Here is a 27,085-nt window from a genome sequence, read left to right on the forward strand (position 1 = left end):
TTCATGTACAGGCACTGATGTCCAGATATTGGGCTCCAGGCATTGATGTGCAGATATTGGGGTACAGGCTTTGATGTGTAGATATTGGTGTATAGGTATTGAGGTACAGGCATTGTTGTACAGACATTGATGTACAGATATTGGGGTACAGGCATTGATGTACGGGGTTTGAGGTGCAAGCGTTGATGTACAGGCATTGGTGTACAGACATTGTGTACAGGTATTGAGGTACAGGAATTGATGTACAGGTATTGAGGTACAGACATTGATGTACAGATATTGAGGTAAAGGTATTGATGTACAGATATTGGGGTACGGGCATTGATGTACAGATATTGGGGTACAGACATTGATGTGCAGGTATTGAGGTACAGGCATTGTTGTACAGCTATTGGGGTGCAGACATAATTGGGATACGAGCATTGATGTACAGGTAATGGGGTACAGACATTGATGTACAGGTATTGAGATACAGGCATTGATGTACAGGTATTGGTGTACAGATATTGAGGTACAGGCATTGATTTACAGGTATTGAGGTACAGGCATTGATGTACAGATATTGGGGTACTGGCATTGATGTACAGGCATTGATGTACAGATATCGAGGTACAGGCATTGATGTACAGGTAATGGGATACAGGCATTGATGTAAAGATATTGATGGACAGGTATTAAGGTCCATGCACTGATGTCCAGGTATTGAGGTACAGGCAATTATGACCAGATATTGAGGTACAGGCATTGATGTACAGGTATTGCGGTACAGGCATTGATGGACAGAAATTGGGGTACAGGAATTGATGTACAGGTATTGAGCTACAGGCAATCATGTACAGATATTGAGCTACAGGCAATCATGTACAGATATTGGGGTACAGGTATTGAGGTACAGGCATTGATGTACAGATAGTGAGGTACAAGCTTTGATGTACAGGCATTGTTGTACAGCTATAGGGGTACAGACATTGATGTACAGATATTGGGATACAGGCATTGATGTACAGGTAATGGGGTACAGGCATTGATGTACAGATATTGATGGACAGGTATTAAGGTATATGCATTGATGTCCAGGTATTGAGGTACAGACATTGATGTACAGGCAATTATGTCCAGATATTGAGGTACAGGCACTGATGTCCAGGCATTGCGGTACAGACATTGATGTACAGGTATTGAGGTAGAGGTCTTGCCGTACAGGTATTAAGGTACAGATATTGGGGTACAGGCATTAATTTACAGATATTATGGTATAGGTCTTGAGATACAGACATTGATGTACAGATATTGGGGTACAGGCATTGATGTACAGATATTGGGGTACAGGCATTGATGTACAGATATTGGCGCTCAGGTAATGGTGTACAGGCATAGATGTACAGGCACTGATGTGCAGATATTGGGGTACAGGTATTGAGGTACATACATTGTTGTTCAGATATTGGGGTCCAGACATTGATGTTCAGATATTGGGGTCCAGATATTGATGTACAGATATTGAGGTACAGGCATTGATGTACAGATATTGAGGTACAGGCATTGATGTACAGGTAATGGGATACTGGCATTGATGTACAGCTATTGAGGTACAGGCATTGATGCACAGGTAATGGGATACTGGCATTGATGTACAGCTATTGAGGTACAGGCATTGATGTACATGTATTGGCGTACAGCCATTGATGTACATGTTTTGAGTTACATGCACTGATGTCCAGGTATTGAGGTACAGACATTGATGTCCAGGTATTGAGGTACAGGCATTGGTGTCCAGGTATTCAGGTACAGACATCGATGTACAGACATTCATGTCCAGGTATTGAGGTACAGACATTGATGTACAGGCATTCATGTCAAGGTATTGATGTACAGAAATTGATATACAGGCATTGATGTCCAGGTCCTGATGTACAGGCATTGATGTCCAGGTATTGAGGTACAGGCAATAATGTCCAGGTACTGAGCTCCAGACATTGATGAACAGGTATTGAGGTACAGACATTGATGAACAGGTATTGAGGTACAGGCATTAATGTACAGGTCTTGGGTACAGGTGTTGTCGAGGGCGCGGCTTTGTTTATGCTTTTCGTTCTCTGATTGGATAGATACTGGGCTCAAGGCTGTTCCGGAGCGGCCCTCGACGTGTGATTGGTGGATCAGTGGCTGGCCTCGCCTGATTGGTCGCCCAGTTGTCAACCAGCGAGTGTGGGGCGCCGGTCTGCAGCCGCACCGATGGAGCCGGACGGCGGCCGCCTGAGGCCCGACAACTCCTATAAGGTAAGGCCGAGGCTGGGAGGGGAAATAGGCCACCGGGTCTGCACTGCTACACAAATCCCAGGCTTCAGCAACCGGTCGCGAGGGGAGTGAACCGAGGAAGGAGCCGCCCACAGGCTGATCGAGAGAGACAGGCCCTGAAACCGCAGCCGCACAACAACCCCATCAAACAGCCCAGATACAGCACGGGGCTAGATACAGAGCAAAGCTCCCTCTACAGTGTAGAGTCTACACTGTCCCCATGAAAGGCTACCGGGACAGGTAGACTGCAAAGCCCCATGTTGTTTCCAAAGATACTTTTAACTTGCAGCTTCTTCTGCCTTTCGTTCCTCCAGCAGTTGATTCACTCTCATTTCCATCCCTGTCACTCTGTGGGGTCTGACCCCCACCAGCAGACCCATACATTTTGGCTGGGCTTCAGTCATGTTTTGCAGTGACACCTGGTGAAGGTCTGCCTGCTTTTGGGTTACTCCACAACCTTGATCCATCACCCTCGAGCAGCGGTAACTTTTCTTTAATATCAGCTGCTTCCTGAAGCCCTCCCTGTGGTCTCACTTCCTCTGCCAGGAATAGTTCCTCCCCCAGGTAGTCTGCCTGTTCTGCATTCCTGTTCATCAGCATTCCTATCAATCCATCACATCTTTCAGCTTATCCACTACTTGTGTGCTCTTTCACTGCTTGATTAGTATACTACCCTGGGTGAGCTGCAGTTTCCTCCTTTCTGTTATATTTTAATTTGTTCGTGGGATGTGGGTGTTGCTGGCTGTGACAGCATTTATTGCCCATTCTTGAGGGCATTTAAGAGTCAACCACATTGATAGATCGCCTGTTGGAACTGCAAACAAACTACATTTGCTGTGTATTTGTGTGTGAATGCTTTGGGATGAGATGTAAGGAGGGATTGGTGTCTTGCCGGACTTAACAATTGGCCAGTTTTGGTAAGAATCTGCCCTCTAAGTGGCAAGCACTGTGGCTTCACAGCTCCAGGGCCCCAGGTTCAATTCCCTGCTGGGTTACTGCAGAGTCTACACGTTCTCCCTGTGTCTGCGTGGTTTTCCTCCGGGTGCTCCGGTTTCCTCCCACATTCCAAAGACGTGCAGGTTAGGTGGATTGGCTGTGATAAATTGTCCATGGTGACCAAAAAGGTTAGGAGGGGTTATTGGGTTACGGGGATAGGGTGGAAGTGAGGGCTTAAGTGGGTTGGTGCAGACTTGATGGGCCGAATGGCCTCCTTCTGCACTGTATGATCTATATGCGAGAGACATGGTTTGGCTGACTTCAGTGGAATGAAAAATACACTATTTGCAGTAAACGGAGTAAACCTAGTTAATTGGTAAAATGATACCAGATATTCAAAAAGAATTGACTATAATTAAATCAATTTAAGGGGTACAAGCTCTACTTTGTTGGGGGGGGGGGGGGGGGGGGGTGGAGAGATACAGCCTGGATGACAAAAGAGATAAGAAACACCTTCAATCCAATGGCAGGAACATGCAGAAAATAGAACAGATCCCATGAATGGGAAAGGTATAAAGACCAGTGTGATGAATGTAAGAAGTTGGTATATATATTATATTCATAGAAACATACACAGAAAGTAGAAGCAGGAGGAGGCCATTCGGCACTTCGAGTCTGCTCCGCCATTCATTATGATCATGGCTGATCATCAAGTTTAATACCCTGATCCTGCTCCCCCCCCCCCCCCACCAAAGAAAAACCCCAACCCACCCCATATCCCTTGATCCCTTTAGCCCCAAGAGCTATATCTAATTCCTTGAAACTACACAATGTTTTGGCCTCAACTACTTTTTCTGGTACCAAACTCCACAGAGTCATCACTCTGGGTGAAGAAATTTCTCCTCATCTTAGCACTAAATGTCTTACAACACCAGGTTAAAGTTCAACAGGTTTGTTTCAAACATGAGCTTTCGGAGCACTTCTCCTTCACCTGAGGAAGGAACAGTGCTCCGAAAGCTAGTGTTTGAAGCAAACCTGTTGGACTTTAACCTGGTGTTGTAAGACTTTGTAGTGTGCTCACCCCAGTCCAACGCCGGCATTTCCACACCTTAGTCCTAAAAGGTTTACCCCGTATCCTCAAACTCTGATCCCTAATTCTGGACTCTCCCACAATCAGAAACATTCTTTCTGAACCTACCATGTTAGAATTTAAGTTTCTATGACATCTCCTCTCATTCTGATAAACTCCAATGAATATAATCCTAACTGATTTAGTCTCTGTTCGTATGACAGTCCAGCTATACCAGGAATCAGCTGGTAAACCTTCGCTGCACTCCCTCCATAGCAAGAACATCCGTCCTCTGTTAAGGACACCAAAACTGCACCCAATATTCCAGGTGTGGCCTCACCAAGGCCATATACAACTGCATCCCTTTTTCAATACTAAAATCCTCTCCTTGCAAAGGCCAACATGTCATTTGCTGCTTTTACTGCCTGCTGTATCTGTGCACTTACTTTCAGCGACTGATGCACAAGGACATCAAGGACTCGCTGAGTATCCACCTCTCTCAATTTACACCTATTCTGCCTTCCTATTTAAAATAATAATCTGCCTTCCTATTTTTGATACCAAAGCAGATAACCTCATATTTATCCACACCATGCTGAATCTGCCATGCACATGTCCAATCACTCAGCCTGTCTAAATCCCGCTGAAGCATCTCTGCATCCTACTCATAGCTCACCCTCCCATCCAACTTTGTATCCTCTGCAAATTTGGAGATAATACATTTAGTTCCCTCGTCAAAATCATTAATATACTATGTGAACAGTTGGTATTGTAGCACAGATCCCAGCGGAACCCCACTAGTCACTGCCTGCCAATCAGAAAAAGACCCATTTATCCCACCTTTTTGCTTCCTGTCTGTTAACCAGCTTTTTATCCATCTCGACACTACCCGTAATCCCATGCGCTTTAACTTTCTCGAAAGCTTTCTGAAAGTCTAAAGAAATAACAACCACTGGTTCGCCCTGGTCAACTCTACTAGTTACATCTTCAAAGAATTCTAGTAGATTTGTCGAGCATGATTTTCCTTTTGTAAATCTGGCTGACTTTGATTACACCACTGCTTTCCAAATGCTGTGCTATGAAATCCTTGATAATGGACTCCAGCAACTCCCCGAGTAGCAATGTTAGGCTCACTGCTCTATAGTTCCCTGTTTTCTCTCTACGTCCCTATTTGAATAGCCACGTCCCTTTTTGAATAACCAATGTGTAGGAACCATTCCTACACTTGGAAAATGATCTGCTTCCTTAAGTACTCTGGAATGCAGATTATCAGGCCCTGGAGGTTTGTCGGCCTTTAATCCCATTAATTTCCCCCCAAACCATTTCTTTACCAATACTAATTCCCTTCAGCTCCTCACTAAAACTTGTGTTTCTCAGAACTTACAGTACATTATTCATGTCTTCCTTTGTGAAGACAGAAGCAAAGTATGAATTTAGTTCTTCAGTCAGCACTTTCTTTGCCATTATGAATTCCCCTGTTTCTGACTGTCAGGGGCCTACATTATTTTTATTAATCTTTTTCTCTTTACACACCTGTAGAAACTTTTACAGTCAGAAATGTTTATGTTTCCTGCTAGTTTACTTTCAAATTTTATTTCCCCCTCCCTTCTTAATCAATCCCTTGGTCTGCCTTTGCTGAATTTTAAATTGTTCCCAATCCTCAGGTCCAATGCTTTTTATTGCTAATTTGTATGCCTCTTCTTTGAATCTAATACTATCTCTAATTTCCCTTGTAAGCTGTGGTTTGGCCAGGGTTCCCGCTCTACTCTCGAGCCAAATAGGAATAAAGAACTTTTGTAGTTCACCTATTCGTTCCTTGACTGCCTGCCATTGTCTGTCCCCTGTCCTTCCTTTCTATAATGGTTCCAGTCATGGCCGCTCATGATTCATATCATCACAGTTACCTTTTTTATTTCGGCTCAGGACCTTAGTCTCAGAATAAACTACCTCACCTTGATAAAGAATTCTATATTATGGTCACTCACTCAAGGGCTCTCTCACAACTAGATTGCCAACTAATCCTTTCTCATTGCACAATACCCAGTCCAAAATGGCCTGTTCCCTTAGCCCCTCAACATAATGGTTCAGAAAACCATCATAGAATCATAGAATTTACAGTGCAGAAGGAGACTATTGGGCCCATCAAGTTTGCACCGGCCCTCGGAAAGAGCACTCTACTTACGCCCACACAACCACCATTGTAACCCAGTAACCCCATCTAACCCGTATACACACCGGAAGTACCTCCTTGTACTGTGAATAATTTGAGCCAGTCAATCTATATGCAGATTAAAGTCACCCATAATCACATTCCTTTATCACATGCATCTCTGATTCCCTGTCTAATGCTATTCCCAACATTACCACTGCAGTTTGGTCGTCTGTATACCACCCCTACGAATGTTTTTTGCCACTTGATGTTTCTTAACTTGACCCAGACAGATTCCACATCATCTTTACTAATATCTTTCCTCAGTATTGTACCAACATCTTCTTTAATCAACAGTGCAACTCCACCACCTTTTCCTTTCTGTCTGTCCTTCCTAAAAACTGAATAGCCCTCAATGTTGAGCTCCAATCCTTGGTCACCTTGGAGCCATGTCTCCGTAATCCTAACTATATCATATCCCTTTACATTTATCTACGCAACTAATTCATGCATTTTTTTTTGAATGCTCTGCACGTTCAGGTACAAAACCTTGAGGCTAGTCCTTGTCCCCACTATTTTTTTACAGTGTCGTTATCTGGTATAGTCCCTTGATTTCTCTGCCGATCATTTCTTATTCTCCTTTATGTATTTTTCTCTTGTTCTTGATTTCCCCCTGCTCTGAATATGTTTCCATCCCTCTGACATATTAGTTTAAACCCTCCCAACCACTCTAGCAAGTATTCCCCCCCCAATGTCATCAGTCCCGGTCCTGCCCAGGTGAAAAGGTCCCATCCCCCCAGAACCGGTTCCAATGCCCCACGGATCTAAAATCTACCCCCTCACACCATCTCTTCAGCCACGTATTCATCTGATACATTCTCCTATTTCTACTCTGACTAGCACGTGGCACTGGTCACTACCTGAGATCACTACCTTTTTGAGGTCCGACTTCTCAACTTTCTTCCTAATTTCCTGTGTTCTGCTTCCAGGACCTCATCCCTTTTTTTTAACCTATGTCGTTGGTACCGATATGTGCCACAACCAGTGGCTGGTCACCTTCCCTCTCCAGAATGTCCTGGCCACAGTAGATTCCTGCACTGCTTTTCTTTTTAAATAAACAATTTTATTGAGGTAGTTTTTGGCTTTGTAAACAGTTACAGACATCAACAGGAAGAAAGCAAAAAAGGCAAAAATGTGCAAACATCCATGTACTTTCAATACTTCAATCGTAACATACTGCACAAGCCCGCTCCTCTCCCACCGGTACTACCCGCCATATTTTCCCTCCTACTCTACTCTACCCCCCCCCCCAACCCACTGCTGACGCTCACTCTCCCGCAAAGAAGTCAATAAATGGTTGCCACCTCCGGGCGAACCCCTGTACAGATCCCCTCAAGGCGAACTTAATTTTTTCCATACCCAGGAAACTCGACATGTCCGCAAGCCACAACTCAGTCTTCGGGGGCTTTGAGTCCCTCCACGCCAATAGTATTCGTCGCCGGGCTATCAGGGAAGCAAAGGCCAAAACATCAGCCTCTTTCTCCCCCTGGACTTCCGGGTCTTCCGAAACCCCAAAAATTGCCACCCCTGGACTCATCACCATCCTTGTTTTTAGCACCCGGGACATGATCCCCGCAAATCCCTCCCAGTACCCCCTCAGCTTAGGACATGCCCTAAACATGTGAACGTGGTTCGCTGGTCCTCCCGCGCACCTAGCGCATTTGTCCTCTATCCCAAAGAATTTGCTCATCCGAGCCACCGTCATATGGGCCCGGTGAACGACCATAAATTGAATCACCCCAAGCCTAGCACATGTCGCGGTCAAATTTACCCTACTCAGGGCCTCTGCCCACAGCCCGTCCTCCATTTCCCTGCCTAGCTCGTCCTCCCATTTAAGTTTCAGTTTCTCTGTCTGGGACTCTTCCTCCCTCATGAGCACCTTATAAATACCCGAGACTCTACCCTCCCCTTCTTCCCCCCTAGAGACTATTCTGTCTAGGATCCCCATTGATGGGACCTGTCTACGAACAAAGTCCCGCAACTGTAGGTACCTAAAATCATTTCCCCTTACCAACCCAAATTTCTCCTCCAAGCTCCTCAAACTCGCAAAGCTCCCTTCCAGGAACATATCACCCACCCTTCCCACCCCCGTCCGCCGCCATACTCGGAACCCCCCATCCATACTCCCGGGGGCAAACCGATGGTTGTCGCAGATTGGCGCCCAGACAGACGCCCCCATCTCCCCTACCTGCCTCCTCCACTGGCCCCATATCCGCAGGGTCGCCACCACTACCGGGCTGGTGGTGTACTTGGCCGGCGGTAGCGGTAGAGGAACCGTGACCAGGGCTGCCAAGCTGGAGCCCCTGCACGAAGCCGCCTCCACCCGCTCCCAAATAGACCCCGTACCCCCCATCCACTTCCTTATCATAGCGATGTTGGCCGCCCAGTAATAATTTATCAGACTCGGCAAAGCCAGCCCTCACTCGCTCTCTCTCCAGCATCGCCTTCTTCACCCGCGGGGATTTTCCCGCCCAGACAAAGCTCATGATCAGCCCGTTAACTCTTTTGAAGAAGGACTGTGGGATAAAGATCGGGAGGCACTGAAAAATAAACAGAAATCTAGGGAGCATTGTCATCTTTACGGTCTGCACCCTCCCTGCCAGCGACGGCGGGAGTGCGTCCCATCTCCGAAACTCTCCCTTCATTTGTTCCACCACCCTGGCCAAATTTAACTTGTGCAGCCTGCCCCAGTCTCGTGCCACCTGGATTCCCAAATACCGGAAATTTTCCTCAACCAGCCTAAACGGTAGTCCTCTCAATCTGTTCTCCTGGCCTCTTGCCTGGACCACAAACATTTCACTCTTGACCGTATTTAATTTGTATCCTGAGAACTGGCCGAACTGCCTCAGCATTCCCAGTATACTTCCCATCCCGGCCACTGGGTCTGACACGTACAGGAGCAGGTCGCCTGCATAAAGAGAGACCCTATGTTCTACCCCGCCCCTCACCATCCCTTCCATCCCTCTGCGGCTCTCAGAGCAATCGCCAGCGGCTCTATGGCCAGCGCAAACAGCAGCGGGGAGAGCGGGCAGCCCTGTCTGGTCCCTCGGTACAACCTAAAGTACTCCCACACTTCTCTGTTAGTCCTGACGCTGGCCCTCGGGGCCTGATATAATAATTTGATCCAATCTACCAATCCCTCCCCAAACCCAAACCGTCCGAGCACCTCCCATAGATAGTCCCACTCCACCCGGTCAAAGGCCTTCTCGGCGTCCATCGCCACCACTACCTCTACCTCCCTACCCACCGGGGGCATCATTATCACATTAAGTAATCTTCTCAGGTTGGCCGCCAGCTGCCTACCTTTCACGAACCCAGTTTGGTCCTCCCCAATCACCTCCGGTACGCAGTCCTCCATTCTAACCGCCAGTACCTTTGCCAGGAGCTTGGCGTCAACATTAATCAGGGAGATTGGCCTGTAGGACCCGCACGCCTCCGGGTCTTTACCCCGCTTCAATATCAGTGATATAGTGGCTTGCGACATTGTCTCTGTCCTCTGTCCCTTGCCTCATTGAAAACCCTCGCCAAGACCGGGCCCACCAGCTCAGAAAACTTCCTATAGAACTTTACTGGGTATCCATCCGGCCCCGGGGCTTTCCCCGACTGCATGGCCTTTAGGCCCCCCAATACCTCCTCTACTCTAATCGGGGCCCCCAGCTCATCCACTCGCCCTCCACCTACTGTTGGGAGGGTTAACCTGTCCAGAAACCTTTTCATCTCCTCCGGTTCTTCCGGCGGCTCCGAAGTATACAGCTTGCGATAGAAGTCCCGGAATACCTCATTCAATCCTGCCGGGTCCTCCACTTTGCGCGCGCGCCCCCCCATATCCCTCACTCTACCTATTTCCCTGGCCGCCTCCCTCCTCCTGAGTTGCTGCGCTAACAGTCTGCTAGCCTTTCCCCCATGCTCGTACACCACTCCCCTCGCCTTCCTAAGCTGTTCCACAGCCCTACTCGTGGATAGGGCCCCCAGTTCCGCCTGTAGTCTCTGCCTCTCCCTGAGTAAAACCTCCCCCGGAGACTCCGTGTGCTCTTCATCTATCCGACCCATTTCCCTGACCAATCTATCCATCTCCGCCCTGTCTGCCTTGGCTCTGTGGGCCCCAATTGAAATCGGCTCCCCCCGCACTACTGCCTTTAGCGCCTCCCACAGGGTCGCCGCTGAGACCTCCCCCGTGTCATTCACCTGCAAGTAATTTTGCATACACCTCCGAAGCCTCTTGCAGATCCCCTCCTCCGACAGCAGTCCCACGTCTAGCCTCCATTGCGGGTGTTGGTAGCTCGCTCCCCCGATCTGCAGGTCTACCCAATGCGGGGCATGGTCTGAGATAGTAATTGCCGAGTATTCCGTGTTCTTTACATCCCCTATACAATCCCTGCTTAGTATGAAGAAATCTATCCTAGAATATACTTTATGGACATGCGAGTAAAACGAGTAGCCCCTTCCCGTCGGTTGTCTATCTCTCCAGGGGTCCACTGCCCCCATTTGCTCCATAAATCCTTTCAGCTCCCTTGCCATTGCTGAGAGTCTACCCGTTCTGGGACACGACCGATCCAAAGCCGGGTCAAGGACCATGTTAAAGTCCCCCCCCCATTATTAGCCTGTGAGAATCCAGGTCCGGGATCTTCCCCAGCACTCTTTTAATGAAGTCCACGTCATCCCAGTTCGGGGCATATATATTCACCAGCAGCACTCTTCTCCCCTCCAATCTGCCCCGTACCATCAGGTATCTGCCCCCCCATGTCTGCGGATATGCCCTCCGCCTCAAATTGCACGCGCTTGTTGATCATGATTGCCACCCCTCTGGACTTCGAGTCCAAGTCCGAGTGGAAGACCTGGCTAATCCAGCCCTTCCTTAGCCTGGTCTGGTCAGACACTTTCAGATGTGTCTCCTGCAACATAATTACGTCCGCCCTCCGAGCCCGCAAGTGCACGAACACCCGCGCCCTCTTAACCGGCCCATTCAGTCCTTTGACGTTTCAGGTGATGATTCCTGCACTGCTTGCCTAGTTCTCGCTTTGCTGGTGGTCACCCATTCCCTTCCTGCCTGTGGAGTCTGAGCATGCAGTGTGGCCACCTCTCTATAAGTGCTATCCACGAAACACTCCATCTCATGGATGATCTACAGTGTCTCCAGCCGCCGCTCCAGCTCCGAAATGCGGGCTTCCAGGAGCCTTAGCCACTTCCTGCACACGTGCTGGTCCCGGGCACAGAGTTCTCCTGCCATGACTTACCCTTTTAAATTAAAGCTTTTGAAGATGCTTGATTTTAGATTAAATCCAATTCTCTATGGCCCTTCTTTGCTTGTCCTCGTTACTAACCATAGAATTACACCATAGAATTTACAGTGCAGAAGGAGGCTTGACTAATCTATGGGGCAGTTCTACTAATTAGGGCACAACCCCCAGCAGTCCCGAAAGAGCACTTTGCAGGATTGACTGCTTTTGTTAATTCTGGTGTCTCCGCCGTTGCCAGGTAGTCAATGGTTTTATTCTTTTTTGCCTTTTCAATCGTAATTTGGTACCACTGAGTGACTTGCTAAGCCATTTCAGAGGGCGGTAAGTGGTAACCACGTTATTGGTCAGTGGTCGCATGTAGGTCAGATCAGGTTATGGTGGTAGATCTCCTACCTTAAAAGGCATTAGTGAATTAGATAAATGTTTATGACAATCACATGGATTCATACTGTTACAGACTAACTTTAGCTTTGTATTTATTGATAAATTATATTCGTATTCCACCAACTGCTGGGGTTGGATTTAAATCCGAGTATTAGCCTGGACCCCTGGATTCAGATGCTTGTGACTATTAGTATATTTTTGTTGTTTAAACACTAATATGTGTTGGTGCAGATAATGAATTCAGGGAAAATCAAGCTATAGCCCTGTATCCTTGTATGGAAAGGGAGGAAATGGAGAAGAAGGTTGGTTTGGGTGTGTGCAAGGAGGCTGTTTAGAACAAGCCTTGATTCAGAAGAACGAGAAGTGATCTCATCAAATCTGGGAGGGTAGTCAGGTGTTTCACTCTGGATTTGACGGAAGGGCTCGAAGGGTAGCGGTAATGGTCAGCAAAAGAGTATGGTTCCAGATGGAGAATGTGGTTGCAAATCAGGCGGGTTGTCATGTGAGATTACATTTTAAGAAATGGGTGTTTATAAAAATATCTATAGTGGGTGTACCTTTAAGAAATGGGTGTTTATTAGATAGCTGCAGTGATGTCAGAGTGGGTGGAGCTGGGCTGTCTGTCTGCTTTTACTTTCATTTTGGACTTGCAGCTACAGGGTGTGTTGAGTTTCGTTTTAGATTTGGAAAAGTTACAATCACAGCAAGATGTGTATGAATCTCTGCAAGCTAGAGAATGTTCATTTGGTGATTTCAAAGTGGCAACTGTTCTCAGTAGTGAAATTAAACCTGATGTCTTTCTGTAAAGAAGGTTCTTTTGTCTTATGGATGTTGCAAGGAAAGATTAAGAGAAACTTAGAGAGTACTGTATTTTTTGGGGGAATTTATTGGTGTTGATAGTTGTTAAAATGTTTACTGTGGGTTTATAAAGTGTTAACTGGTTTAAACAGTGGTTTAATTTAAAAGTACTGTAACGTTCTGTTGCCTCACACCTGTAAGGTAGGCCCGTGTGCTCCCCATAACCACAATCTATTAAAGGTTGTGGGTCAGGTGAACTCCGTGATAGATTTTGGGGTTCTCTAAACCCTGGCCCATAACGGGGTAGATATGTGATTGTGACAGTGGTGCTAGAGGGGAGGTTAGTGGCGCTGGTAAGTGTGTATAGTCCCTATTGGGACGATGTAGGATTCGTGAAGAACATTTTTGGGGCCATCCCCACCTTGGACACACATGAATTGATAGTGGGCGGGGACTGGAACCTGGTGCAGGGGCCAAGGCAGGACAGGTCACTGGGGGGCGGGGGGGCGGCGAAGGCATTGACTGGGCTAATGGTGGGAATGGGAGGGGTGGACCCTTGGAAGTTTCTGCACCCGAGATAGCGGGAATACTCATTTTTCTCGGCGGTCCATAAGGTGTACTCGGGATCGACTTTTTTGTGGTGGGGAAGGCTTTGCTGGCTGGGGTTAAGGGGTTGGAATGCTCGGCAATTGCAATATCAGATCATGCCCCGCATTGGGTGGATATGGTACTGGAGAAAGGGATAGTACAGAGACCGGGGTGGAAATTAGATATGGGATTGTTGGGGAACCAAGGGTTCTGTGGCAAAATTGAAAAAGTAATTGAGGACTATGTAGGAACTGCACGGGTGAGGTGTTGAAGGCAGTTGTCTGGGATGTTCTAAAGGCGGTGGTGAGGGGTGAGGTGATCTCGTTTAAGGATAGGGTGGATAAAGAGGAGAGGTTGGAGCGGCAGAGGGTAATAGATGAGATCCTGGAGGTAGATAGGAATTATGCAGAAGATGGGGACCCAGCAAAGTTGGAAAAGAGGAAGGAAGTACAGGCGAGCCTTGACCGACTGTCTACCAGGAAGGCGGTGCGCCAACTGAGGGGAGCAGGGGGTGCAGTTTACGAGCATGGAGAGAAGGCAGGGCATATGTTGGCAGGTCAGCTCTGTAGAAAGGCTGCGGAAAGGGAAATTGTCCAGGTGCGGGACAGGGCGGGGAAGTTGGTGGTGGCTTCGGATCTGATTAACAAGGTCTTTGAGGAATTCTATGAGAGGTTGTACAGGTCAGAGCCACCTGGGGGAGGCCTGGAGATGCAGGAATTTCTAGATGGGCTGGAGTACCCGGGGTTAGGGAGGGGGACAGGGCTACATTAGAAGGGGCAATAGTGAAGCAGGAGATAAAAGATGCGATTGGGAGGATGCAGTCGGGGAAGGTGGCAGGGCCAGATGGGTTTACGGTGGAATATTATAAAAATTTCAAGGATATGCTGGCACCGCTGATGATGGGGATGTTTGAGGAGGTGATAGGGAAGGGGGTTTTACCCCAAACATTGGGGGAGGCATCGATTTCCCTATTACTTTAGAAATATAAGGATCTGACAGAGTGTGGGTCATATAGGCCCATATCACTTTTAATCTTGGACGCAAAGATATTAGTGAAGGTACTGGCAGGTAGGCTAGAGGAGTGGCTCCCGAAGGTGATAGGTGAAGATCAGACGGGGTTCATGAGAGTGAGGCAGCTCTTTTCGAACGTTAGGAGGGTATTGAACGTGGCTATAGTACTGGCGGAGGGGAAGGAAACAGAGGTGGTTGTGGCGTTGGACGCCGAGAAAGCGTTTGACCAGGTAGAATGGGGGTACTTGATGGCAGTTCTGGAGCGGTTTGGGATTGGTCCACGATTTGTGGACTAGGTAAAGCTACTGTACAAGGAGCCGAGGGCGAGTGGTCGCACAAACAACATCAGCTCGGAATACCTTTCTCTGCACCGTGGGATTAGGCAGGGATGTCCTATATCCCCCTGCTGTTTGCACTTGCGATTGAGCTGTTGGCCATCGCGTTAAGAAGTTCAGGGTTATGGATGGGAATAGTGCAGGGGGGGCGGGGTGGGGGGAATAGAGCATAGGGTGTCCTTATATGCTGATGACTTGTTATATGTGTTGGAACTGAGTGTGTCGATAGGGGGAATATTTAAGTTGCTTTGGGTGTTTGGGATTTTCTCGGGGTACAAATTAAATCTAGACGAGCAAGTATTTTGTGGTGTCTCGGCAGGGGTGGGGGGGGGGCTTCCATTCCGTAGGGCAGGGACTCACTTTAGGTACCTGGGGGTGCAGGTTGCTCGGGATTGGGGGGAGGATCTGTAAGTACAACATTTCTAGTTTGGTAGGGAGAGTGAAAGCTGGCAAGGTGGGATGGTCTCCCTCTGTCGTGTACAGGCGGTTAAAATGAACGTGTTGCTGCAATTTCTGTTTATTTCCAATGCCTGCCGATTTTCCTGCCAAAGGCATTTTTTTAGAGAAATTGAAGAATTTATTACCTTGTCCATATGGGTATGGAAGTTGGCCAGAGTTAGAAAGGTGCTGCTTCAGAGGGGAAGACAGGCAGGGGGTTTGGGTCTTCCAGTAATAATACATCTGGTTCGGGTGTCGAATGTGGATAAAGTACGGAGCTGGGTCAAAGGGGTTGACTCCCAATGGGTCAGAATGGAGGAGAGTTTGTGTAGGGATTGAAGGCGTGAGCAACAGCGCCGCTCCCTATGACCCCGGGGAAATACTCCGGGAGTCCGGTAATAATAGTTTCATTAAGAATTTGGAGGCAGTTTCACCAACCCTTTGGGTTGAGGGCAGGGTCAAGGGAAATATCGATTCTGGGAAACCACAGATTTGAGCCAGGGAAGTGGAATGAAAATTTTTGTAAATGGCAGGAGAAGAGGATTAAGACACAGAAAGATTTGTTTCTTGGGGGTCGGTTTGCAGGATTGAAGGAGCTGGGAGCAAAGTATGGGCTGGAGCAGGGGGAAATATTTAAATACATGCAGGTTCAAGATTTTGCCAGGAAGGAGATACAGAGCTTCCTGGTGGAGCCGGCATCCACGTTGCTGACGACGAGGACTGGAGAAGGGGGTAGTGTTAACCGTTTACGGGGCTATTTTGGAAGAGAAGGCACCACTTGAATGGATCAAAGCAAAGTGGGAGGAAGAGTTGGGAGAGGATATGGAGGAGGGGTTCTGGTGTCAGGTGCTCCGGAGAGTGAACACCTCTTCTGCAAGGTTGGGGGTGGTATGCAGCTGAAGGTGGTATATAGAGCACACCTCACAAAGGCGAGGATGAGCGGTTCTTTGAGGGGGAGAAGACGTGTCTGAACGTTGTCCTGCAAACCACGTTCATATGTTTTGGTCTTATCCAAAGCGGGAGGATTACTGGAAGGAGGTTTTTAGGGTAATCCTAGGGTAAGTGGTGCACGTGAATCTGGACCTGGGCCCTCGGGAGACCATATTCGGGGTATCGGAACAGCTGGGGTTGGAAATGGGTGCGGAGGCAGATGTTGTAGCCTTCACCTCATTGATTGCCCAAAGGCAGATCTTGTTAGGATGGAGAGCAGCCTCTGCACCCTATGCTCTGGCGTGGCGGGGGACTGCTGGTATTCTAGACTCTTTGAACTGAGGGGAAGGATGGAGGGGTTCTGCAATTCATGGGTGTTATTCTTGGACTTTCAAGAATTTGATAACATCGAACATTTTGGGGGGTGGGGGGTGGGGGGTGGTGTTGTATGTGTAAATGGTGATTATGGGTGATTCCTGATTCTTTTTTGTTTTTTGTTTATGTTAACATGCCGGCTGTTGTTTGGGGGTTTGGTGGGAGGATGGGATTGTTGTTGTTGATACGGGGATTGACATGATATTCGTTACTGATTATTGTTTATTATTGGTGGGTGCAAATTTGGGAGAAAATGTGAAAAAGGTGGAGAATAAAAATATTTATAAAAGAAAATCTGGGAGGGTAGCTGCTTAGACTGTGAGGCAGTGATCACTGCATTAAAAGCAAATTACTGCGGATGCTGGAATCTGAAACCAAAGAGAAAATGCTGTAAAATCTCAGCAGGTCTGGCAGCATCTGTAAGGAGAGAAAAGAGCTAACATTTCGGGTCCAGATGACCCTTTAGACTTGAAACATTAGCTCTTTTCTCTCCCTACAGATGCTGCCAGACCTGCTGAGATTTTCCAGCATTTTCTCTTTTGGTTTCACTGCTTTATTCTCCGAGCACTCAGCTTGGTGTTGGAGCTGGTTCTCTGTGATTCGTTGACTGTGCTTCTTGTTTTCATTGACAGGAAAATCTGATTGGAACTTTGCTCGCCATCTTTGGGAATCTTGTCATCAGTATCTCTCTCAATGTGCAGGTGAGTTTCTAACGAGAAGGAGGGGGATTTCCAGCTGAGAGTGAAATGAGGCTACCATTCTGAGGAGAGGAGTGAGAATGTGACTATGTGAAGGTGGAGTTAGTAGGCAGTGATGCTTGTGGCTGTTGATATACTTTTGTTGTCTCAACATGAATATATGTTGGTACATCTACTCAATTCTGGAATGAGGAAGCTTATACAAAACAGGCAACCGCACAGGTGGATTAACATGTCACAAAAAGGTCCATTTGATGAGTTGGAGGAAGTTTTAAGTGTAAAACTACACAATCCATGAGAAAATCTTAACCAGTACAAAACACATGAAAAATCAGAGCTTTATGAGAACCTATGAACTGTATAATACTTACCAAGAAACACATTAGAGGCTGTAATCTTTTTGAAAGCAGTTTATAAAACAGCAGAGAAGTGTGAGTGAGTGACAGGCTGAAATCTAACCTGGTTGTTTATCCACAATAATCTTCAGCAGACAGCTAATTCCCTGATACACAAAATAAGGGATAGAATCTGGGGTCGATACAACCAGTCAGCTGAATGTTTGTTAGTGAGAGAAAAGATACTGGATTCTGCAATTTCAAAATTAGTCTTGGCACATCGAGAGACAAGAAATGCAATAAATAGCATGTTTCCTGAGAAGCTAAATCATACTTATTTAACTTTGACAGGGGAACAGAGGGGGAACAGAATAGACAAGTGTTGTGCATGTGAATTTTCTAGGCCTGCAGGCTTAGTACCAAAGGTTGGTGCTCGTGAAGTCAGAAGAAATAGTTAAACAGAGTCAAGAGAGAGCAGAGGCTACATTAGAAGATTGGAGGATGGAGATACGATTTGATACTATATAAACGGATTTGTCACTCCATTTTATTGAGAGACTTAATGTGAGATGCAATATTGAATATTCAAAAGATATCAGTCCTTCGCCTCAAGGCCCAGACACACTGTAATCAGCCCCTCCCCCCAACACACACACTGTAATCAGCCTCTCCCCCCCCCCCCCACACACCCTGCACTCAGCCTCTCCCCCCCCCACACACTGCAATCAGCCCCTCCCCCAACACACTGCAATCAGCCCCTCCCCCAACACACACTGTAATCAGCCTCTCCCCCCCCCCCACACACACTGCAATCAGCCTCTCCCCCCCCACACACACTGCAATCAGCCTCTCCCCCCCCACACACACTGCAATCAGCCCCTCCCCCGACACACACTGTAATCAGCCCCTCCCCCAACACACACTGTAATCAGCCCCTCCCCCAACATACTGTAATCAGCCCCTCCCCCAACATACACAGTAATCAGCCCCTCCTCCAACACACACTGTAATCAGCCCCTCCCCCAACACACACTGTAATCAGCCCCTCCCCCAACACACACTGTAATCAGCCCCTCCCCCAACACACACTGTAATCAGCCCATCCCCCAACACACACTGTAATCAGCCCCTCCCCAACACACACTGTAATCAGCCCCTCCCCCAACATACACTGTAATCAGCCCCTCCTCCAACACACACTGTAATCAGCCCCTCCCCCAACACACACTGTAATCAGCTCCTCCCCCAACATACACAGTAATCAGCCCCTCCTCCAACACACACTGTAATCAGCCACTCCCCCCAACACACACTGTAATCAGCCTCTCCCCCCAACACACACTGTAATCAGCCCCTCCCCCAACACACACTGTAATCAGCCCCTCCCCCAACACACACTGTAATCAGCCCATCCCCCAACACACACTGTAATCAGCCCCTCCCCAACACACACTGTAATCAGCCCCTCCCCCAACATACACTGTAATCAGCCCCTCCTCCAACACACACTGTAATCAGCCCCTCCCCCAACGCACACTGTAATCAGCCCCTCCCCAACACACACTGTAATCAGCCCCTCCCCCAACACACACTGTAATCAGCCCCTCCCCCAACACACACTGTAATCAGCCCCTCCCCCAACACACACTGTAATCAGCCCCTCCCCCCCCAACACACACACACTGTAATCAGCCCATCCCCCCAACACACACACTGTAATCAGCCCCTCTCCCCAACACACACACTGTAATCAGCCCCTCCCCAACACACACACTGTAATTAGCCCCTCCCCAACACACACACACTGTAATCAGCCCCTCCCCCAACACACACACTGTAATCAGCCCCTCCCCCAACACACACTGTAATCAGCCCCTCCCCCAACACACACTGTAATCAGCCCCTCCCCCAACACACACTGTAATCAGCCCCTCCCCCAACACACACTGTAATCAGCCCCTCCCCCAACACACACTGTAATCAGCCCCTCCCCCAACACACACTGTAATCAGCCCCTCCCCCAACACACACTGTAATCAGCCCCTCCCCCAACACACACTGTAATCAGCCCATTCCCCCCCAACACACACACTGTAATCAGCCCCACCCCCCAACACACTGTAATCAGCACCTTCCCCCAACACACACTGTAATCAGCCCCTCCCCCAACACACACACTGTAATCAGCCCCTCCCCCAACATACACAGTAATCAGCCCCTCCCCCAACACACACTATATAATCAGCCCCTCCCCAACACACTGTAATCAGCCTCTTCCTCCCCCCAACACACACACTGTAATCAGCCCCTCCCCCAACGCACACTGTAATCAGCCCCTCCCCAACGCACACTGTAATCAGCCCCTCCCCAACACACACTGTAATCAGCCCCTCCCCCAACACACACTGTAATCAGCCCCTCCCCCAACACACACTGTAATCAGCCCCTCCCCCAACACACACTGTAATCAGCCCCTCCCTCAACACACACTGTAATCAGCCCCTCCCCCAACACACACTGTAATCAGCCCCTCCCCCAACACACACTGTAATCAGCCCCTCCCCCAACACACACTGTAATCAGCCCCTCCCCCAACACACACTGTAATCAGCCCATTCCCCCCCAACACACACTGTAATCAGCCCATTCCCCCCCAACACACACACTGTAATCAGCCCATCCCCCCCAACACACACACTGTAATCAGCCCCACCCCCCAACACACTGTAATCAGCACCTTCCCCCAACACACACTGTAATCAGCCCCTCCCCCAACACACACACTGTAATCAGCCCCTCCCCCAACATACACAGTAATCAGCCCCTCCCCCAACACACACTATATAATCAGCCCCTCCCCAACACACTGTAATCAGCCTCTTCCTCCCCCCAACACACACACTGTAATCAGCCCCTCCCCCAACGCACACTGTAATCAGCCCCTCCCCAACACACACTGTAATCAGCCCCTCCCCCAACACACACTGTAATCAGCCCCTCCCCCAACACACACTGTAATCAGCCCCTCCCCCAACACACACTGTAATCAGCCCCTCCCCCCCAACACACACACACTGTAATCAGCCCATCCCCCCAACACACACACTGTAATCAGCCCCTCTCCCCAACACACACACTGTAATCAGCCCCTCCCCAACACACACACTGTAATTAGCCCCTCCCCAACATACACACACTGTAATCAGCCCCTCCCCCAACACACACACTGTAATCAGCCCCTCCCCCAACACACACTGTAATCAGCCCCTCCCCCAACACACACTGTAATCAGCCCCTCCCCCAACACACACTGTAATCAGCCCCTCCCCCAACACACACTGTAATCAGCCCCTCCCCCAACACACACTGTAATCAGCCCCTCCCCCAACACACACTGTAATCAGCCCCTCCCCCAACACACACTGTAATCAGCCCCTCCCCCAACACACACTGTAATCAGCCCATTCCCCCCCAACACACACACTGTAATCAGCCCATCCCCCCCAACACACACACTGTAATCAGCCCCACCCCCCAACACACTGTAATCAGCACCTTCCCCCAACACACACTGTAATCAGCCCCTCCCCCAACACACACACTGTAATCAGCCCCTCCCCCAACATACACAGTAATCAGCCCCTCCCCCAACACACACTATATAATCAGCCCCTCCCCAACACACTGTAATCAGCCTCTTCCTCCCCCCAACACACACACTGTAATCAGCCCCTCCCCCAACACACACTGTAATCAGCCCCTCCCCCAACACACACTGTAATCAGCCCCTCCCCCAACACACACTGTAATCAGCCCCTCTCCCCAACACACACTGTAATCAGCCCCTCCCCCCAACACACACTGTAATCAGCCCCTCCCCCAACACACACTGTAATCAGCCCCTCCCCCAACACACTCTGTAATCAGCCCCTCCCCCCAACACACACTGTAATCAGCCCCTCCCCCAACACACGCACTGTAATCAGCCCCTCCCCAACACACACTGTAATTAGCCCCTCCCCCAACACACACACTGTAATTAGCACCTCCCCAACACACGCACTGTAATCAGCCCCTCCCCCCAACACACACACTGTAATCAGCCCCTCCCCCAACACACACACTGTAATTAGCCCCTCCCCAACACACTGTAATCAGCCCCTCCCCCAACACACACACTGTAATCAGCCCCTCCCCCAACACACACTGTAATCAGCCCCTCCCCCAACACACACACTGTAATTAGCCCCTCCCCAACACACACTGTAATCAGCCCCTCCCCCAACACACACACTGTAATCAGCCCCTCCCCCAACACACACTGTAATCAGCCCCTCCCCCAACACACACTGTAATCAGCCCATCCCCCCCCAACACACACACTGTAATCAGCCCCACCCCCCCAACACACTGTAATCAGCACCTTCCCCCAACACACACTGTAATCAGCCCCTCCCCCAACACACACTATAATCAGCCCCTCCCCAACACACTGTAATCAGCCTCTTCCTCCCCCAACACACACACACTGTAATCAGCCCCTCCCCCAACACACACTGTAATCAGCCCCTCCCCCCAACACACACTGTAATCAGCCCCTCCCCCCAACACACACTGTAATCAGCCCCTCCCCCAACACACACTGTAATTAGCCCCTCCCCCAACACACACACTGTAATTAGCCCCTCCCCAACACACACTGTAATCAGCCCCTCCCCCCAACACACACTGTAATGAGCCCCTCCCCCAACACACACTGTAATGAGCCCCTCCCCCAACACACACACTGTAATCAGCCCCTCCCCCAGCACACACTGTAATCAGCCCCTCCCGCCCAACACACCCACTGTAATCAGCCCCTCCCCCCCAACACACACGCTGTAATCAGCCCCTCCCCCTCAACACACACACTGTAATCAACCCCTCTCCCCCAAAATACACACAGAAATCAGCCCCTCGCCCCCAAAATACACACTGTAATCAGCCCTCTCCCCCAACATAGACTCTGCAATCAGCCCATCCCGCCAACATACTGTTATGGGCCAGGATTTAGAGAACCCCAAAATGTATCATGGAGTTCACCTGACCCACGACTTTTAATAGATTGTGGTATGGGGAGCACATGGCCCACTCTGCAGGTGTGGTGCAGCAGACATCTAACAATGTTTATTCTATGAACTCAGTAACCTTTTTAAAACATACAGTGAACATCTCGCAACCATCAATTCAATACAACGCTCACAGCACTATGCAATCCTTAAATTTTCCTTTCAACATCCATAAGTCATAAAAAATATCTTTTCACAGAAGCACATCAGTTTTAAATTCACTACTGAGAACAGTTATCACTCTGAATTCACCCAAATGATCAAGAGATAGTCTTTACATGGCAGAGAGAACAACATTACACCTTCTTTGGCTGGCTGCAGCTCCAACATTAAAATGAAACCATAAAACACAGACACACCCAAGCTTTTCCTGAAAGCGAAACTAAAAAGCAGAGCCAGAGCTCAACTCCACCCACACTCTGACATTGCTGCAGTAACTTGAGCAGACAAACATTTCTTAGTGACATTCTTATGACACCTCCCCCCAAGAAAAAAAACTAAACCATCAACTTCAAGATGGTTTCATTTTTCACCTTTTCACTATCCTTTAAGAAATGCACGGTAAATATATTTTTTTGTTTCAAAAAACAACACACACAAGCAGATATAATATTATAGTCCATTTTTAAAAATTCTTCTTCCTCCAACTGGAATCCCTCTCGATTGACAGTCTCTTTGGACAAGAAGATCGCTGCACGATTCATCCCTTTCTCTACGCCTCGGCATGTCTCTTTAAAGTCAGATACTTTAGTTCAATCTGATCACATAGTCCCTTGTAATGTTCCAAAGCAGGAGCATTGGTTATCACAGCTTTCAGGCAGTCAAATGCCTGTTGAAACTCCGCTGTCCACTGAAATCTTCGACGTTTCTTCAGCAAGTCAATCAGTGGAGCAACCATGCTACAAAAATTTGGCACAAATGTTCGATCAAATCCACTCGTGCCAAGAAATCGCATTATTTCCCTTTGTGTCGAGGGTATTGGAAACTCCCCAATAACTTTTGGTTTCACATCCTGTGGACCATTCGACCCTGGCCGATTGTATGACCAAGGAAAGTGACTTGGGCTTTTCCAAATTCATTTTTGGCTAGGTTTATCACCAAACCCGCCTCCTGAAGTCGATCGAATAACTCCATCTGATGTTTTAAATGTGCTGTCCCTGTCTGGCTGAAAATTACCAGATCGTCGATGTATACCGCACAATTGGGTAATCCGAAAACGACTTTGTTAGTTAACTGTTGAAATGTGGCTGGGGCATTTTTCATGCCAAATGGCATAACTTTGAATTGGTATATACTATCTGGAGTCACAAAAGCTGAAATCTCCTTTGCCCTTTCAGATAAAGGTACCTGCCAGTAACTTTTAAGTAAATCCAGTTTGGAAATAAACTCTAATTGTCCCACTTTCTCAGTGCAATCCTCCAAACGTGGGATAGGATAAGAGTCCATTCTTGTAATTGCATTAACCTTTCTACAGTCCACACGCAACCGTTGGGTACCATCTGGTTTTGGTATCATCATTGAGTGAGCTCCATTGGCTGCAACCCACTTCAATTAAGCCATTTTTAAGCATACTCTCAATCTCTTTGTTAACCTGTGCCAATTTCAAAGGGTTAAGTCTATATGGATGTTGTTTGATTGGAACAGGATTTCCCACATCTACATCATGTATAGCCATTTTAGCACTTCCCAATTTATCTCTACAAACTTGCCCATGTGATATCAATAACTTACAGGTCAGTCCGTTTTTCCGCTGGAAGGTAACTCAACAATTTATCCCAATTTTTAAGAACATTCTCATTTTCCAATTTAATTTGAGGTATGTCAAATTCACAGTCATCTGAATTTGGTTCGTCACATTGAGTGAGAATCATTAAAACCTCCTCCTTTTGCTCTCCTTCCCTTTCAAAGTACCTTTTAAGCATATTCACATGCCAAACTCGGTGAGTTTTCCTTCTATCTGGCGTTCTTACCACAATTCACCTCACTTAATTTCCTTTCATTTGATAAGGTCCACAAAGCCTTGCTTTTAATGGTTCACCTACCACTGATAACAAAACTAAAACTTTATCTCCACTGGCAAAACTACGAACATTGGATTTCTTGTCTGCTGCCCGTTTCATCATATTTTGTGCAACTTTTAAATGTTGTCTGGCCAATTCATCTGCTCTATTTAATCGTTCCCTAAAATTTGACATATGATCCAATAATGTAAGTTACGATTTATCACTCACCAATTTTTCCTGAATCAATTTAAGTGGCCCTCTTGCCTCATGACCACAAATTAGTTCAAAAGGACTGAATTTGGTTGACTCATGAGGTGTATCCCTAATTGCAAACAGTATGAATGGAATTCATTTATCCCAATCCTCTGGATAATCGTGACAATGAGCCCTCAACACTTTTTAATGACTGATGCCACCTTTCTAATGCTCCCTGTGATTCTGGATGGTATGCAGTTGATTTAAATTGTTTTATTCCTGAGCTATCCATAACTTCTTTGAATAACCTTGAGGTAAAATTTGATTCTTGATCCGATTGTATTTCTGTGGGTAGTCCATATCTAGTAAAGAATTTAACTACTCCACAATCTTTTTAGCTGTAATATTACGTACTGGAATGGCCTCTGGAAATCTAGTAGACATATCCATTATAGTCAAAAGATATTGATTCCCATTTTTCATTTTAGGAAGCGGTCCTACGCAATCAATTAGGACCCTTCCAAGAGGTTCCTCAAATGCTGGAATGGGTATTAAGGGCACTGGTTTTATCACTGCTTGAGGTTTCCCTATCACTGGACATGTGTGACATAATCGACAAAATTTAACTACATCTTTATGTAGTCCAGGCCAATAAAAATGTTTTTGTATTTTATCTTGAGTTTTCCTTACCCGCAAATGACCTCCCACTGGTACTTCATGTGCAACTCGCAACACCTCCTTTCTATAGCCTACCGGCAATATTACTTTGATGAACCTCTGCCCACTTTTCATCTGCCTGCATATGTAAAGGTCTCCATTTCCTCATCAAGACTTCATTTTTACGGTAATGACACTCCGGTATACACTCAGATTCCTCTTCCGTGAATGCTTTCTGATTCATCGGTTTTATTTCTATATCTTTCTGTTGTAATTCCGCAAATTTTCCAGAACTAAAAATATTCGCCTCATCCTCCATCTGTTCTTGTTCTTTTTCAACCATCTGAAAGAAAATCGTTTCTGATAATTGAACTTCGACTTTATTTTCACTCTCTGATTTCTCCTCTTGCTGTGGCTTTGCGACCTTGTTACTACGCATTCCAGAATATTTGTCCTTCAACACTTCAGTTGTCTGAGTTTCCACTGGCTTATCAACCACAGTAGGCATCACTCCCACCTGCGAACCAGTTATATCATTACCCAAGATAAACTGAATTCCACGTATTACTACCTTTTCTGGCAATATTCTTCTCAAACTGCATAACTCCTCATCTCTTACCATTAAAGATTGACTCTCTCCCGTATCTCCTAAAATTGTAACTTCTTTACCTGCTCCTCCTGATACACATGAGTAAACTTTACCCACACAAGTAAATTCTTTAAAGAGATCTGGCACCTTCTTATCAATCACCTCTTGATCAGGCTATACAATCTTTTGTACCTCCTTCGCTTCACTTGGACTTTCCTTTACCACTTTAACAATCCCCACTGTCTTATCCTCCTTTACCACATCAGCCTTCCCAGGGCTTTTCTTCCATCACCATCACTGATTTTACATGGCCTAGATTATTGCAGTGAAAACATTTGAAACTTTTCATGTCTCTTCCACCTGGATTTCCTTTTTAATCTGAGTAACACTGTCCTTATTCTCTCCTATCAGATCTCCTTTACCTCTACCGCTTGAGTATTTCTCTTTTCCCCAGTTTTTATCCCTCACCGGCTGAAACTGATGTCGGAAACCAAGCTTTGATTTATGAACTAATTCATAATCATCTGCCATTTCTACTGCTAACCTCACAATTTTAACCCTCTGCTCTTCCACATGAGTTCTTACTACATCAGGAATTGAGTTTAAAAATTTCTCCAAAAGTATAATTTCTCTGAGAGCTTCATACGTTTGGTCTAATTTCAAAGCCCTGATCCACTTATCAAAATTATTCTGTTTGATCCTTTCAAACTCCATGTATGTTTGACCAAATTCTTTCCTTAAATTTCTAAACCTTTGTCTGTAGGCTTCATGCACTAGTTCATATGCACCTAAGATGGATTTTTTCGCCTCCTCATAAGTCCCAGATACCTCCTCCGGTAGTGATGCAAAAACTTCACTAGCCATACCTCCCAGCTTTGTTTGAATCAGTAAT

General features: G+C 47.3%; 1 protein-coding gene across 1 annotated transcript in view; it reads left to right on the forward strand.

Moving 5' to 3' along the window:
* The first annotated feature begins 2,142 nt into the window (after positions 1-2,142).
* The window catches only part of nipal3 (NIPA like domain containing 3), a 106,237-nt gene continuing 81,294 nt past the window's right edge, over positions 2,143-27,085 (forward strand). Inside the window, exons 1-2 of the mRNA XM_038802225.1 lie at positions 2,143-2,280; positions 17,241-17,309. Coding sequence (XP_038658153.1) covers positions 2,236-2,280; positions 17,241-17,309 — 114 coding nt within the window. The 5' untranslated portion in view covers positions 2,143-2,235. The remainder of the gene's footprint in view (positions 2,281-17,240; positions 17,310-27,085) is intronic.

Source organism: Scyliorhinus canicula, chromosome 1 (genome assembly GCF_902713615.1).
Source record: "Scyliorhinus canicula chromosome 1, sScyCan1.1, whole genome shotgun sequence".
In the NCBI taxonomy this organism is placed as follows: domain Eukaryota; kingdom Metazoa; phylum Chordata; class Chondrichthyes; order Carcharhiniformes; family Scyliorhinidae; genus Scyliorhinus; species Scyliorhinus canicula.